The sequence below is a fragment of the Dama dama genome, chromosome 31 (genome assembly GCF_033118175.1).
Source record: "Dama dama isolate Ldn47 chromosome 31, ASM3311817v1, whole genome shotgun sequence".
NCBI lineage: Eukaryota > Metazoa > Chordata > Mammalia > Artiodactyla > Cervidae > Dama > Dama dama.
Window position 1 is genome coordinate 13,349,158 of NC_083711.1, and position 13,444 is coordinate 13,362,601.

At 42.6% G+C, this 13,444-nt stretch overlaps 2 protein-coding genes across 3 annotated transcripts; one reads left to right on the forward strand and one right to left on the reverse strand.

Moving 5' to 3' along the window:
- Positions 1-439: 439 nt before the first annotated feature.
- LOC133050022 (uncharacterized) lies at positions 440-5,424 on the reverse strand. Its single transcript, XM_061134120.1, has 2 exons — positions 1,991-5,424; positions 440-576 (listed from the first exon to the last, which is right to left on the reverse strand). The coding sequence occupies exons 1-2, from the start codon at positions 2,545-2,547 to the stop codon at positions 486-488; spliced, it is 648 nt and encodes a 215-aa protein (XP_060990103.1). The 5' UTR covers positions 2,548-5,424; the 3' UTR covers positions 440-485.
- Positions 2,285-12,774, forward strand: RWDD2B (RWD domain containing 2B). 2 transcript variants are annotated; one of them, XM_061134119.1, is made up of 6 exons: positions 2,285-2,422; positions 5,461-5,684; positions 9,073-9,299; positions 9,394-9,461; positions 9,579-9,941; positions 12,092-12,774. In XM_061134119.1, the coding sequence occupies exons 3-6, from the start codon at positions 9,093-9,095 to the stop codon at positions 12,324-12,326; spliced, it is 873 nt and encodes a 290-aa protein (XP_060990102.1). In that variant the 5' UTR covers positions 2,285-2,422; positions 5,461-5,684; positions 9,073-9,092; the 3' UTR covers positions 12,327-12,774. The 2 variants fall into 2 exon arrangements, with proteins under 2 accessions (XP_060990102.1, XP_060990101.1); XM_061134118.1 differs by having other exon boundaries at positions 5,542-5,684.
- The last annotated feature ends 670 nt before the right edge of the window (positions 12,775-13,444 follow it).

The window sequence follows — 13,444 nt, forward strand, 5'->3', positions numbered from 1 at the left end:
ATTCACTTTTGATCTTTTAATTCTGTTCACACTTTAAAAGTCACTTTCACATAAAGAAATTGGCTGAAAAACATAGGTAACATGGCTACTCTATCACTCACATCACCTTATTTTACTTCTCTACCCAGCATTTATCACCATCTGGTATTTTTGTTTCATAGTTGCTAATGTATTTACCCCCTGCCCCACCTCCGACCTTATGTGTATTACTCAGTCTTGATTGATTCTTTGCCACCCCATGGACTGTAGCCCGCCAGCCTCCTCTGTCTGTGGGGTTTCCAGGCAAGAATACTGGAGTGGGGTGCCATTTCCTTCTCCCCTGCCCCCAGAAACAAGCATACCTAAGCTCTCTGAGATGGGGGCATCTTTTGTCTTGTTCTATATCTCGTGGCTATATCTCTAGAACCTAGAAGTGTTTGGAACATGATACTTACTGAAGAAATTCAGTCATGAGAAATGCTGGTACTTGACTATTCACAGCAGCCTTACTCATAATAGCCAAAAAACTGCAAACGGCCCATGTCTCCATCGAAAGAGGAATGGAAGAACTGAGGTATAGTCACTGAGTGGATACAACTAAGGAATAAAAAGAAATTACTGATACACACAAGAACATGGATACACACAAAGAAGCCTTACACAAAAGTACCTACTGGATAATTCCATCTCTATTAAGTTCTAGAACAGGCAAAACTAATTATGGTGTGGAGAGAAAAAAAAAAAAGACTAATAGTTGCCTGTTGGGTTGGTTGAGGACTGACTGGGAAGGAACCTGAAAGAATTTTCTGGGGTGCTGTAATGTTCTACATTTTAATAGGATTTGAGTTACCAAGGTGTATGAATTTGTCAAAACTCAGCAAATATACATTTACATTTCCTTTTTACTTAAAAAAAAACCTACATAATTGAAATCCTAATGTTATGCATGCTTAAGTACTTAGAAGTAGACTAATGTCTGCAGTTTACTTTGAAATGCATTAAAAGAGATGGGATGGATGAATTAGATCTATGACAAAGCTAGTTAGGCATTGTTGAGGTCAGTTTCTTAACCTTAGCACTGCCGGCATCTTAGACCAGCACATTTTTTGTAGGGGGGATACCCTGGTGCACCCTGGTAAATTGAGCAGTATCCCTGGATTCTACCCATTAGATGCCCAAAGCACACACCCTTCCAGTTGTGACAACTCAAAATGTCTTCAGACATTCCAAAACTCCTTTGGGGAGCAAAATCAACTTCCTCCTTTTCCTTTCTTTGTGAATTGCGTCACTGTGAAATTCTCTCAACTTTGCTGTAATGCTTGAAATGTTCCATAAAAGTTGGAGAAAGATTATTTAATGACACTGAAAAATGCTCACAAAACACCATGTAGAAGATGCAGCTATGAAGACCTTTAAACACATCTTATTTTTGTAAAAAGAAAAAAAAAATTAGCAATGATAGTACCTAATATCAATACCAGCTTGTGCTGTACTGGTCTTGGTCGCTCAGTCGTCTCCGACTCTGCGACCTTATGGACTGTAGCCCGCCAAGCATCTCTGTCTGTGTGGATTCTCCAGGCAAGAATACTGAAGCTGGTTGCCAAGCCCTCCTCCAGGGGATCTTCCCAACCCAGGGATCAAACTCAAGTCTCCCGCATTGCAGGCAAATTCTTTGCCATTTGAGCTATCAGGGAAGAGCCAATATCTAGGCGATAAATCTTATGAGATTTCTATAATGAATATGTACAATAGAGGAAAAGGTACATTGAGTATATTTAGTTGGTTAAGAAAAATATCTTTTAATTACTCTCGTGTTGGGGAGTCAGCTTAAAACTGTCCTTCATTAGCGCAGATAAATTCCTGTGTTGGCACAGGGTTCTTAATAGGATCGCCACGGCCACTATCCACGCTCACCGGTCCCTACTGCCTACTCAGCGTCGTTCAGGGGCCAGCAGGACCGCTACTACCTGGGAAGATCTTAGGAATGCAAAACGTGGGACTCCAAGGCTACCTTCCGAATCTCATCTGCGTTATACCAAGATCCCCGAAGGACTCCGCCCCAAGTTCGGATTTGAGGAGCGTTACTTCAATGGACGATATCCTGACCCAGGTAACTTGCCGGCCCTGCTTCTCACTGACAGTGCCAGCAGCTGGGAAACGCGAATAGGGAAGAACAAAAACTATCCGGCTGACAGAAACGCAGCCGGGCCCAGGGATCTCGGTTTTCTCAGCTCCGACTTCCGGGGCGCGCGGGCTTGAGAACGCGCACGCGTCCGTCCGGGAGGGCGGGGTCTCACTCTCCTCAGGCGGCCGGACCAAGGCTGTTTGTCGGCTTCCGGTTTGCTGGCCCTGGGATCCTTGAGGGTGTCTCCGAATACGAATCGAGCCGTTTGTGCAGCCAGGAAACGCGGGATTACAGCACTGAGTGGGCCCATGGCTCGAGGTGAGTCTTCTGTCCACCGGTGGCGCCTGCGGACTGGGAGTTCCTACTCTGCGGCGGCCCCGTCCACCGCTCGGTAACTCGGCGACCTGGTGGCCCCGCCTCCCCACTAACTTCTCACAGCTCATTGGTTAGAACTAGCGTCGCGTTTCCTGGCCCCGCCCACCCTCGTCTCTTCTCCACCGCGCCCCCCGCCCCCCCACCGAAACACACACCCAGCACACACGTCCTGAACATGGTTTGCGTTAGGGTAGGGGCCAGGGGAAACTTTCTGAGTAAGTTAGGACTTGAACAGTCAAGTCCTTTAAAAAATATAATAGTCAATAAAAAGAAAAAAAACTGCAAGGGAAAAAGAAAGGAAGCTCGTGTCATTCTGCGTTCTTACGGTGATATTCACTAAAACCTTGAGTCAGAAAATCCTGTTCAAGGTGTTTCTGGGACTGAAACCTCGTCTGCGAAAATAACTGGACAAATCACTTATTTGTGACATCACTCCGGTAGCTGTCCACCAGACCTGAGACCCAGACCTCCAAACTCAATGAGGCCTGTTCCCGAATTAACTCACTCCCCGACTGACTAAACAAACGCGCTTTTGGAGAAATGCTCAATACTCCCTAAATTACATCTTCAGCCAGATCTCTTATAAACGCCGTAGTTGTTCATCTAGCTGCCTGCTGAACGTCTCTACTTACTGGGTGGCTTGATAGGCATTTCATTACCTAGTCTGTCTAAGACCAAGCTTCAGATTTCCACCATCTTCCCCATCCAAGTAAATGGCAGGTCCGTTCTTCCAGTTTTCTCGAAGCCTCGCAGTTATTCTTACATATCACATGTAATTCATCAATGATCCTGTTGGGTCTACTCTTAATACATGTCTAAAACATGAACAGTTGCTCACCACCTCCACTACCATACCCTAATCCAAGCCACCATCATCTCTCCTTCTATCATTGTAGTGCCTACCTGCTAACTCTGCTTCCATCCTTCTTCCCAGCAGTGAGTGTGAGCCTTTTAATAAGTCAGACTCCTACAGTGGCCTTCCATATCAGTCAGGATAAAACCCCAGATCCTGGGACTTCCTTGGTGGTCGGATGCGGCAAGATCCCCAGGGCTGCAACTAAGAACTGGCACAGCTGAATAAATAATAAATATATATTTTTAAAAATCCTAAATCCTGGTCATTCCCTGTGAGTTCCAACATGACTGCCCCTGATTTCGTCTCCAACCTTTTGTCCTAAAACCCTGCCCCTGGCTCACTCTGCTGCAGCCACCTGGTATACCATCATCCTGCTTCCTGGACTGTGGACATGCTGTTCCTTTTGCCTGGAAGACTTTTTGCCCATTTCAACACGTGGCTTTCTTTTTCAGTGCCTTCAAGTCTCATTCCCCCCCAGTCACCTTAGCAAAAAGGCTGTCCCTGACCAGCTTGTGTATAATTGAACCACCCCCAGCAACTTGCACCTTATCTTCTTCATAACAGTTATTCCCTGGACATATATGTGGGGGGCGGGGGAGGAGCGGCTGGAGACGTGTGTTCAATCCCTGGGTCGGGAAGATCCCCAGGAAGAGGGCATGGCGTTGTGTGTGTGTGTGTGTGTGTTCTGTTATCATAGTCTGCTCCCACTCGGTTAAATCTCTGACAGCACAGATTTTTTTTTTTTTGGTTACTTTAGTCCATCATTGCAGTCTTAGTGCTTGACATACAATAGGTGCGCAAGAAATATTTGTTGATTGAATATAAAAATAGCAAGCTCTTTATGGCATTTACTCTGTTGCCAGGCATCATTTTAAGCACTTCCCACACATCCTCATTTAATAACTTACAGCAGCCCTGTCATTCCCATTCTGGAGATAGGAAGAGTGAGGCACAGAAAATTAAGCCACCTGCCTCCGGTCACACAGTTGGTAAGTGGCAGAGCTGGGAGTTGCAGCTTGGCAGTCTGGCAACAGAGTATACTTAAACCACTATGATAAAAACCAAAGTAAACTCACCTCCTCTCATAACCGTCTGACGAGTTGTTTCCTAGTTCCCCAACTCCAACAGGACTGGAAAAGATAAGGAATTCTAATAATCCAGGAGTTTTAAATATTTCTGAAGATATATATGTATATATGCCAAAGATATATGTGTGTGTATACATACATCCCCTGGAGAAGAGAATGGCAACCCACTCCACTATTCTTGCATGGAAAATTCCATGGACAGAGGAGCCTGGTGGACCACAGTCCATGGGGTCACAAAGAGTCAGACATGACTGAGCGACTAAGCCCACACACACACGTATGTATTTATCTTTTGGCCATACCACATGGTATGAGGGGATCTTAGTTCCCTGACCAGGGATCAAATGCACACCCCCTGCAGTGGAAACACAGAGTCTTAACCACTAGACCACAAGGGAGTCCCAAGGTGTGGCCAGATTTAAAGGAACCATGACTTTCTGTAGGCTGAAAGTTGTACTGGAGCTAAAGAAGTGAAGGGCTGCCTGCAGGAGCTTGGTCAGAGGTGATTGTCAGGATCCCACCGAAGCAGGGAAAGAATAATTAAGAAATACCCTGGCCTCTTTCTCCTCCCATCCTCCCACTTCCAGCCAGAGCACTGGCCAACCATAAGAAATGCAGAAGACTTAGGTGCTATAGGCTGTGGAGGTCCGCTGTCCAGATTCCAGGGAAGGGTAAAGAAGGACCAAGAATGGGTTTAGAGGACAAACAGTAAGTACCATAAGGAGAAATATTGCAAACGATGAGTCCCTGAATTACAGCTGGGCAGATGGACTTGTGAAGAAGGGACAGCTTCAGGTCCATGCTGTTTTTTGTGGGCTTTCTTGCCCTGCACACCTTTCTTCCCTCGCCACATTATGCCTTCTCCTCCCTTGTCGAAGTCTTACCCTTCCTTTAAGGCTCAACTCAAATCCTGCCACCTTCCTCAAATCTTTCTTTGAAGACCCATTATATTGATCATGCCCTCATTTTAATCCTTGTGATAATACTGGTCACTTAACACTTGGCCTTTTTACCTTCACTGTTCTATATTTTATTAGATATAAGTCCTGATCTTCCCGGGACACAGAAAAAAAAAAAAAAAAAAAAAAAAAATAAGTCCTGATCTTCAAACTAAATAGTTCCAGGAGAGAATGAAGGATGAAGCTCTACAGATAATAGCTGCCCAGTCAACCTTTACCAAAGATGAAAAGGAAGTCCATGAAGACACCACCAACTGAAATAATGGTGTTTTGATTCCCCAGAGTGAATTCTCGTTGAGAAGGTAAGCCATGTTTCCTTTGCATCAGTGGGATTCAGTTTTCCATTCAGAAGCATAACTCTTATTCCTTTCTAGTGAATTTAGAGTACTACATGCTAATCATGAACTTCATGCAATATAGAAACATAGAAATTAAAAGGTGAAAATCCTTCTGCCAACCCACATTAGCCAACTATTAATAGTTTTGTGAATTCTCTTTGTGATTTTTTTTTCATGTACATGTGATGGTATAAGAAGGAATAGTAGTAGTATTTATTGATTAAGATTATTTATATTGTTCTACAATCTACTATTTTCATGTATTTATTTTTACAATCTACTATTTTAGGTAACCATACATCATGAACATCAATGTCAATATCCATTTTTTAAGTTATTTCATAATATTCTACTGTTTGGGTGTACAGGATGTACAGGCATATCTCATTTTATTGCATTTTGAAGATACTGTGTTTTTTGTTTTTTACAAATTGAAGGTTTGTTGCAACTCTTGAGCACATCTCTTGGTATTTTTCCAACAGCATTTGCTCACTTTGTGTCTGTCACATTTTGGTAATTCTCACAATATTTCAAACTTTTCATTATTATTACATTTGTTATAGTGATCTGTGACCAGTGATCTTTGATGTCATTATTACAAAAAGATTATCATTAAAGTATGTATTTTTTTTACATAATTATATTGCATACTTAACAGATTATAGTGTAGTATAAACATAACTTTTATATGCACTGAGAAATCAAAATATTTGTGTCACTCACATTAATGTGATACTTACTTTATTGTGGTGGTCTAGAATTAAACCTGCAGTATCTCCAAGGTATGCCTATGTATTTACTTAACTACTGTTCTGTTGCTGAACAGTTAAGCCATTTCTGAATTTTTTCTTATTATTGATAGTGACCATCGTTAGAAACACATTTTTATGTGCTGGTTTTTCTTTAGATCAGCTTCATAAGATTGGAATTTTTAGATCAGCTTTCCTTATAACAAGTTTCCCCACCTTTTTTTTTTAATGCCAACTTGATAAAAACATTGTGTTAGAGGGACTTCCACTTTTCAGGATATTTTTCCTATTCTTCCCCAAAAGAATATATATATATATATATAAAACACAAAAATATTCTGACAGGTGGAGAGAGGGTGACAGATCATTGAAGGACCTCGGGATCCAAGGAAGGACATGATGATCACTCCTTTGGGGATTTTTTTTTGCCTCAAATATCCCAGACTTGACACTGAAGAAGCAGCAACCCATTATAGTCTGCTGATGTCATATTTTACCGGTGTCAGTAAAATACAGAAACCTTATGTCACTTTTAATTCAATGATATAATAATCTTAAATTTTTCTTCTACATACATTTAGAACAACAGTCTTATAACTTGTGATTCCGCCATCAGATATGTAGTGCCAATATTAAGAAACCCTGAAAGAGAGTCTAAAGTCTAGACTCTAGAGTTTCAACAAATTCGTGTTTTCTACGGCACACACACAGCAGCTTTCCAAAGTAGCTGGTGTTGACAGTTCTGAGCCCTTCTGCAGCGCTGCAGTTCCCTTCCCCACCTGACCAAGCAGTTAATAAAGGGAAGAAAGCTGAAATCTGAGTTAGCTGTGACTCATTGACCCCTCTCCACCTTCCTGTATTTTGTTGACAGCTTTTATCTGTCATTTCCTGTCCCTTCATATTTAACAATCTATTCCTGTACTCTAATGGAGGGAAAAGAGAGAGAAATTAACACATGTGCTCAGCCTCCATGTTTTATTAGATGGCCCCGCACTTTCTTGCAAATGAAAATCAAGTTATCAAATTCTAAGAAATGTTTTAAAATCCAATTTTGATTAGCATCTTGTAATCTTTATGACCTTGGAGTGGGGAAGAATCTTCCAACAAAGATTCAAAGTCCAGAAGCTGTAAAAGAAAAGGCTGGTGAGTCTGCCTCCTTAAAAATAAAAACTAATGAATGGCTCACAGAACAACATATAAAGACTCTGTGCCAAGAATTTTTTTCAAGCAGGGGACTGTGTGAAAATTTTAAACTTCCATGTAGCAGCTTTCTGGAGGCAACTTGACAGTATCCAAACTTTTTAATGCTATACCAATCAGCCACCTCTGCAAACTTATTCTTGTATATATATTATTCACAGCTCACCAAACTGTGTGTCTTTATGTATGTGTATGCGTATATATAAAGTTCCATTATAGAAGTGTTCGTAATAGCAAAAATGTGGAAAAAACCCAGGTGCCCATCAGTAAATAAGGAATGCAATGAATTATGACATATCTATCTGATTCACTATGATAGTCAACCACCAGAAAGAATAAGATAGATCGATCTATGTGCTGACAGTGAATAGATGTCCAAAATACATTTGGTGGGGAGAGAGTTAGGCAGTAAGCACAAAAGGTTTATAAATATGACCCCTTGAGAATATATTTTAATTATATATTTCATTGTCTACATTTATTTACACATTATATCTCCATGTGTTTTCCGTATATGTATATGTGTAATGCCTAAAATGTTTCTGAAACACCAAAATCTCTGCCTTGGATGGGGGACTTAGCTAGGGGAAGCAATCACCAGTAGCAAACTGTGTCTTCACTTTTTAACCTTTGTCCATCATTTGCATTTTACAATCTTGTGCTTTTTTGCTGTTGTTGACATGAGTTACTTGAGCTATGGGATAATTAGCCTTTATTTTCTGTTTTTCACATTCTTCTCTTTTTTAAAAACTAATGAATATTAGGAGAAAAAAGTGGCCACACATCTAACTTTCTTCCTTATTCTTTTCATTCTGAGTTTCCAAGGTAACCAATCAGAGCCTCGCTCCTGATTATATCATTGATATGCCTTTTGGACTACATAGTTAGTTTACTTCCATGTAATTGCTCATTGTGGTATCTCGAGATGCCACATCAACTATCTGCATACAAAGGAATTTGATGCCTGGTTTTTTTAGAGTTTTATTACTGTCATTGGGTTGTCCTGTAGTTTGGATCCGTGGTGGTGGTTTAGTTGCTGAATCGTGTCCAACTCTTTGCCACCTCATGGACTGTAGCCCGCCAGGCTCCTCCATCTATGGGATTTCCCAGGCAAGAATTCTGGGGTAGATTGCTATTCCTTTCTCCAGGGGATCTTCCTGACCCAAGGATCAAACCTGGGTGTCCCACATTGCAGGCAGATTCTTTACCAACCGAGCCACCAGGGAAACCCCTTTGGATCCTTAGTATATTACATCTGAAAGTAACACAGAAGGTATTCTGATTAAATGTCATATTTTATTAAGAAATCAAATTTTCAGTAAGTACCCATATTCAATATGTACCCATGTTGAGTTCTCCCAGGATTGTATTTTTAAATGTCTCTCTTATCCTTACCTTCTTAGAAACTTACAGGTACCCCGAAATGACTGAGATTGAACAGGCAGAGGCCCAACTCTCTGAGTTAGACCTGCTGGCCAGTATGTTCCCCGGTGAGAACGAGCTCATCGTGAACGACCAGCTGGCTTTAGCAGAACTGAAAGAGTGCATTGAAAAGAGGACCATGGAAGGACGATCTTCAAAAGTTTACTTTACAATCAGTATGAACCTGGACGTATCTGAGGAAGCAATGGTAATTCAGTTTTACTTCTGGAAGCATTGAAATATGTCTCAACTTAAAACAGCACTTAGGGCAGTTTTTCTTTCTCTCTCTTTTTTTAAATCAGGTGATGTTTTCTCTGGCCTGTATTCTTCCTTTTAAATACCCTGCAGTTCTGCCTGAAATTACTGTCAGGTATGTTACAGACCCTGGCCAACTTTAGAGGTCAAAACTAATCTGAGAACAAAAGCAGTTCTCAAGTTTGTTCTGAGAAAATTCATTTAATATTTAATCCCATATCTTTTCCATCAGGTCCGAATTATTAAGTAGATCCGAGCAGGCTCAGCTGAACACGGATCTGACCGCATACCTACAAAAGAACTGTCTCGGAGATGTCTGTATACTGAATGCCACAGAGTGGGTTCGAGAACATGCTTCTGGCTACATCAGCAAAGATGTCACCCCGTCCCCTGCTCCGGGAAGTACAGTCCAGCCGGGCGACCACGTTCTCACAAGGCTCTGGATCTACAGCCATCACATCTACAACAAATACAAAAGAAAGAATATTCTCGAGTGGGCAAAGGAGCTTTCCCTCTCTGGGTTTAGCATGCCTGGGAAACCTGGTGTTGTTTGTGTGGAAGGCCCACAGAGCGCCTGTGAAGAATTCTGGTCAAGGTTGGCCATCACAACCCCTTTTTTTTTTGTGGTTGCGCTGGGTCTTCGTTGCTATGTGCAGGCTTTCTCTCCTCTTACAGCGAGTGGGCACTTCTCTCTAGTTGTGCTCTGTGAGCTTCTCATTGTGGCTTCTCTTGTCGCAGAGCACAAGCTCTAGACACATGGGCTCAGTAGTTGTGACTTGCTGCCTCTAGCGCACCAGGCTAGTGGGCTTCAGGGGTTGCAGCTCGTGGGCCCTAAGCCGTGCAGGCTTCAGGAGCTGTGGCTCGCGGGCCCTAAGCCGTGCAGGCTTCAGGAGCTGTGGCTCGCGGGCCCTAAGCCGTGCAGGCTTCAGGAGCTGTGGCTCGCGGGCCCTAAGCCGTGCAGGCTTCAGGAGCTGTGGCCCGCGGGCCCTGAGCCGTGCAGGCTTCAGGAGTTGTGGCTCGCGGGCTCTGAGCCGTGCAGGCTTCAGGAGCTGTGGTTTGCAGGCCCTAAAGGATGCAGGCTTCAGGAGTTGTGGCTCATGGGCTTAATGGCTTCACAGTACATAGAATCTCGCTGGACCAGTGATCGAACCCTGCACTGGCAGGTGGATTCTTATCCACTGAACCACCAGAGAAGTCCAAGGCTTTCACAACTTCTGTCTGCCTTGTCAATTATTACGTCCGCAACATGATACTCAGTTCAGTTCAGTCCCTCAGTCGTGACTGACTCTTTGCGACCCCATGGACTGCAGCATGCCAGGCTTCCCTGTCCATCACCAACTCCCGGAGCTTGCTCAAACTCATGTCGGTGATGAGTCAGCCAGCCATCTCATCCTCTGTCGTCCCCGTCTCCTCCTGCCCCCAATCTCTCCCAGCATCAGGGTCCTTTCCAATGAGTCAGTGCTTTACATCAGGTGGCCAAAGTATTGGAGCTTCAGCTTCAGCATCAGTCCTTCCAATGAATATTCACAATTGATTTCCTTTCGGATGGACCGGTTGGATCTCCTAGCAGTCCAAGGGACTCTCAAGAGTCTTCTCGAACACCACAGTTCAAAAGCAGCAATTCTTTGGTGCTCAGCTCTCTTTATAGTCTCTCACATCCATACATGACTCCTGGGAAAACCATAGCTTTGACAGACCTTTGTTGGCAAAGTAATGTCTCTGCTTTTTAATATGCTGTCTAGGTTTGTCATAGCTATTTGTCCAAGGAGCAAACGTCTCTTAATTTCATGGCTGCAGTCACCATCTGCAGTGATTTTGGAGCCCAAGAAAAAAAAGTCTGTCACTGTGTCATGTATCACATGATACTAGAGATGTGGAAATCTGTGTGTCCCTGAAGTCATATCAGGATTTAGTCTAAAACAGCACTCACATTTGGTCAGCGTACTCCCCTCACCTGACACTCAGCGCAGAGAAGCTGTTCTGTAGATAGATGTTAAGTCCCGCCCCTGCCCACAACACTGTCTACTGTCCCCTCCATTTCTATGGATCTGATTCTTCTCTCATCTTAGTGATGCCGTAAGTTGTGTGTACCCTATGGAACAAGGAGATTTCTAATCTTATTTCTATGAAAGTGAGAAATGAAAAGTGTCAGTTGCTCAGTCGTGTCCAACTTCTTAGCGACCCCATGGACTGTAGCCTGCCAGGCTCCTGCGTCCATGGAATTCTCCAGGCAAGAATACTAGAGTGGGTTGCCATTCCCTTCTCCCAGGGATCTTCCTGACCCAGGAACTGAATCCAGGTCTCCTGCATTGCAGCAAATTCTTTACCGTCTGAGCCACCAGGGAATCTTATTTCTCTATTGATACCCTAAATGACAAGCCCCTTCGAGAGGTCAAGATTCAGGAATTTCTGCATTTGTAAAATGCTGATACCAGGCAGTGATAATGGCAGTAAATGAGTTTGCGGATGGGATATGGAGGAAATGGCAACCCACTCCAGTATTCTTGCCTGGAAAAGCCCTTGGACAGAGGATCCTGGTGGGCTTACAGTTCATAGCATTGCAAAACAGACATGAGTGATCATGTATTCCTGGAATCATATTTGATTAAAATAAAATCCATGTGAGATAAAAGGATATTTCTTTACTTCTAGGAAAAGGCATTGATAAATCTATTTTATAGCTTCTACTTTCAGGGCTTTAGAATACACATCTTCAAAATTTCTACTCTGAACATTTCTTTTCAGGCTCAGAAAATTAAACTGGAAGAGAATTTTAATTCGCCATCGAGAAGACATTCCTTTTGATGGTACAAGTGAGGACGTGGAGAGACAAAGAAAATTTTCAGTTTTTGAAGAAAAAGTATTCAGTGTTAATGGAGCCAGAGGAAACCACATGGACTTTGGTCAGCTGTATCAGTTTTTGAATGCCAACGGATGTGGGAATGTGTTCCAGATGTTGTTTGGTGTGGAAGGACAGTGAGCAGGGGAGTGGCTGAAAGCGTTTTGCCACTGTTGGTCTTTTGACTTTTTCCTCTCTTTTGCTTGAAAGATTAATTTGACTTTAGTCCCACTCTAGAATGTCAGGGAGGAAAAAGAGGAAAAGCAATGTAGCAGAAATGCATCTGTTAAAAATGTCATGATTAGAACTGAGTTTTAATTTATAATCTTAAAATTATTGGTAGACATTTCTTGACTTACAAGCTACCTGTTTTGAAAGAGAAATTAATTATATTATAACGTGGGTGGTCCATCTTGCCACCCATCCACAATCCCTTCCCCCTGTATCTGTGTCCACTAAAGAACCTCGAAAGGCTAAAGGCTCACTGTCACAGACTCTCTTGCAGCTAGGGTGGCTGGGGGACACAGCTTTGACCATGGAATCTCTGGAAAAACTTTTGCTTCCCTGATTAAAGTGATAGATGCAACTAGGGCACCTCTTCCATCTCTTCTGTCACAAACACCAAAATGATCACTGGAGCTGCAATAGTCCTTTCAGCCACGAAGGAAGGAGGGGTCAAGAGAGCCACAGAGATGCCAGTCCTCAAGCAGTTGAACTGCTGATCCAACACTAGCCCCTGCCTATCTCTAGATAGCTTATTAGGAAATAAAACCAGTTTTATTTGTATTTCTGTGCCTGTTACTAGCAGCTGGAAGTGAATTTGCCAATTAGATTTTTTTCAGAGCATTAGTTTTGCAGGTACCCTGGCCATTTGGTACAAAGACAGGTGAGATTTTTCTGAAACAGAGTTTGCAGTTCATCTGTATTTTTGTACACTCACACTCTGCCCCTGCTTCTTGGCTTACCTCACAGAAGGCTTTGAAGATTTTTTAATAGGTCTCAAGCGTGCATGGAATTGGTAATTTAGAGCATTTGTTTTTGGCAAATTGGATTTTGACAATTTTTTTTCATTCTGCAAGTGGCTTTCTGTAAATTTACTTTCAGCAAATTGACCCACTCAAATAAACACACAACCTGGTTTTTGAGATCCTGCATAAACCAGTTTCAAAAGTGATGATTAAATATTTACTAACTATTACTCAGGTTGATCCTGTGTGTTGGGTATTCCTTGAGGAGTGAGACTCGGATGGAGGAATGGG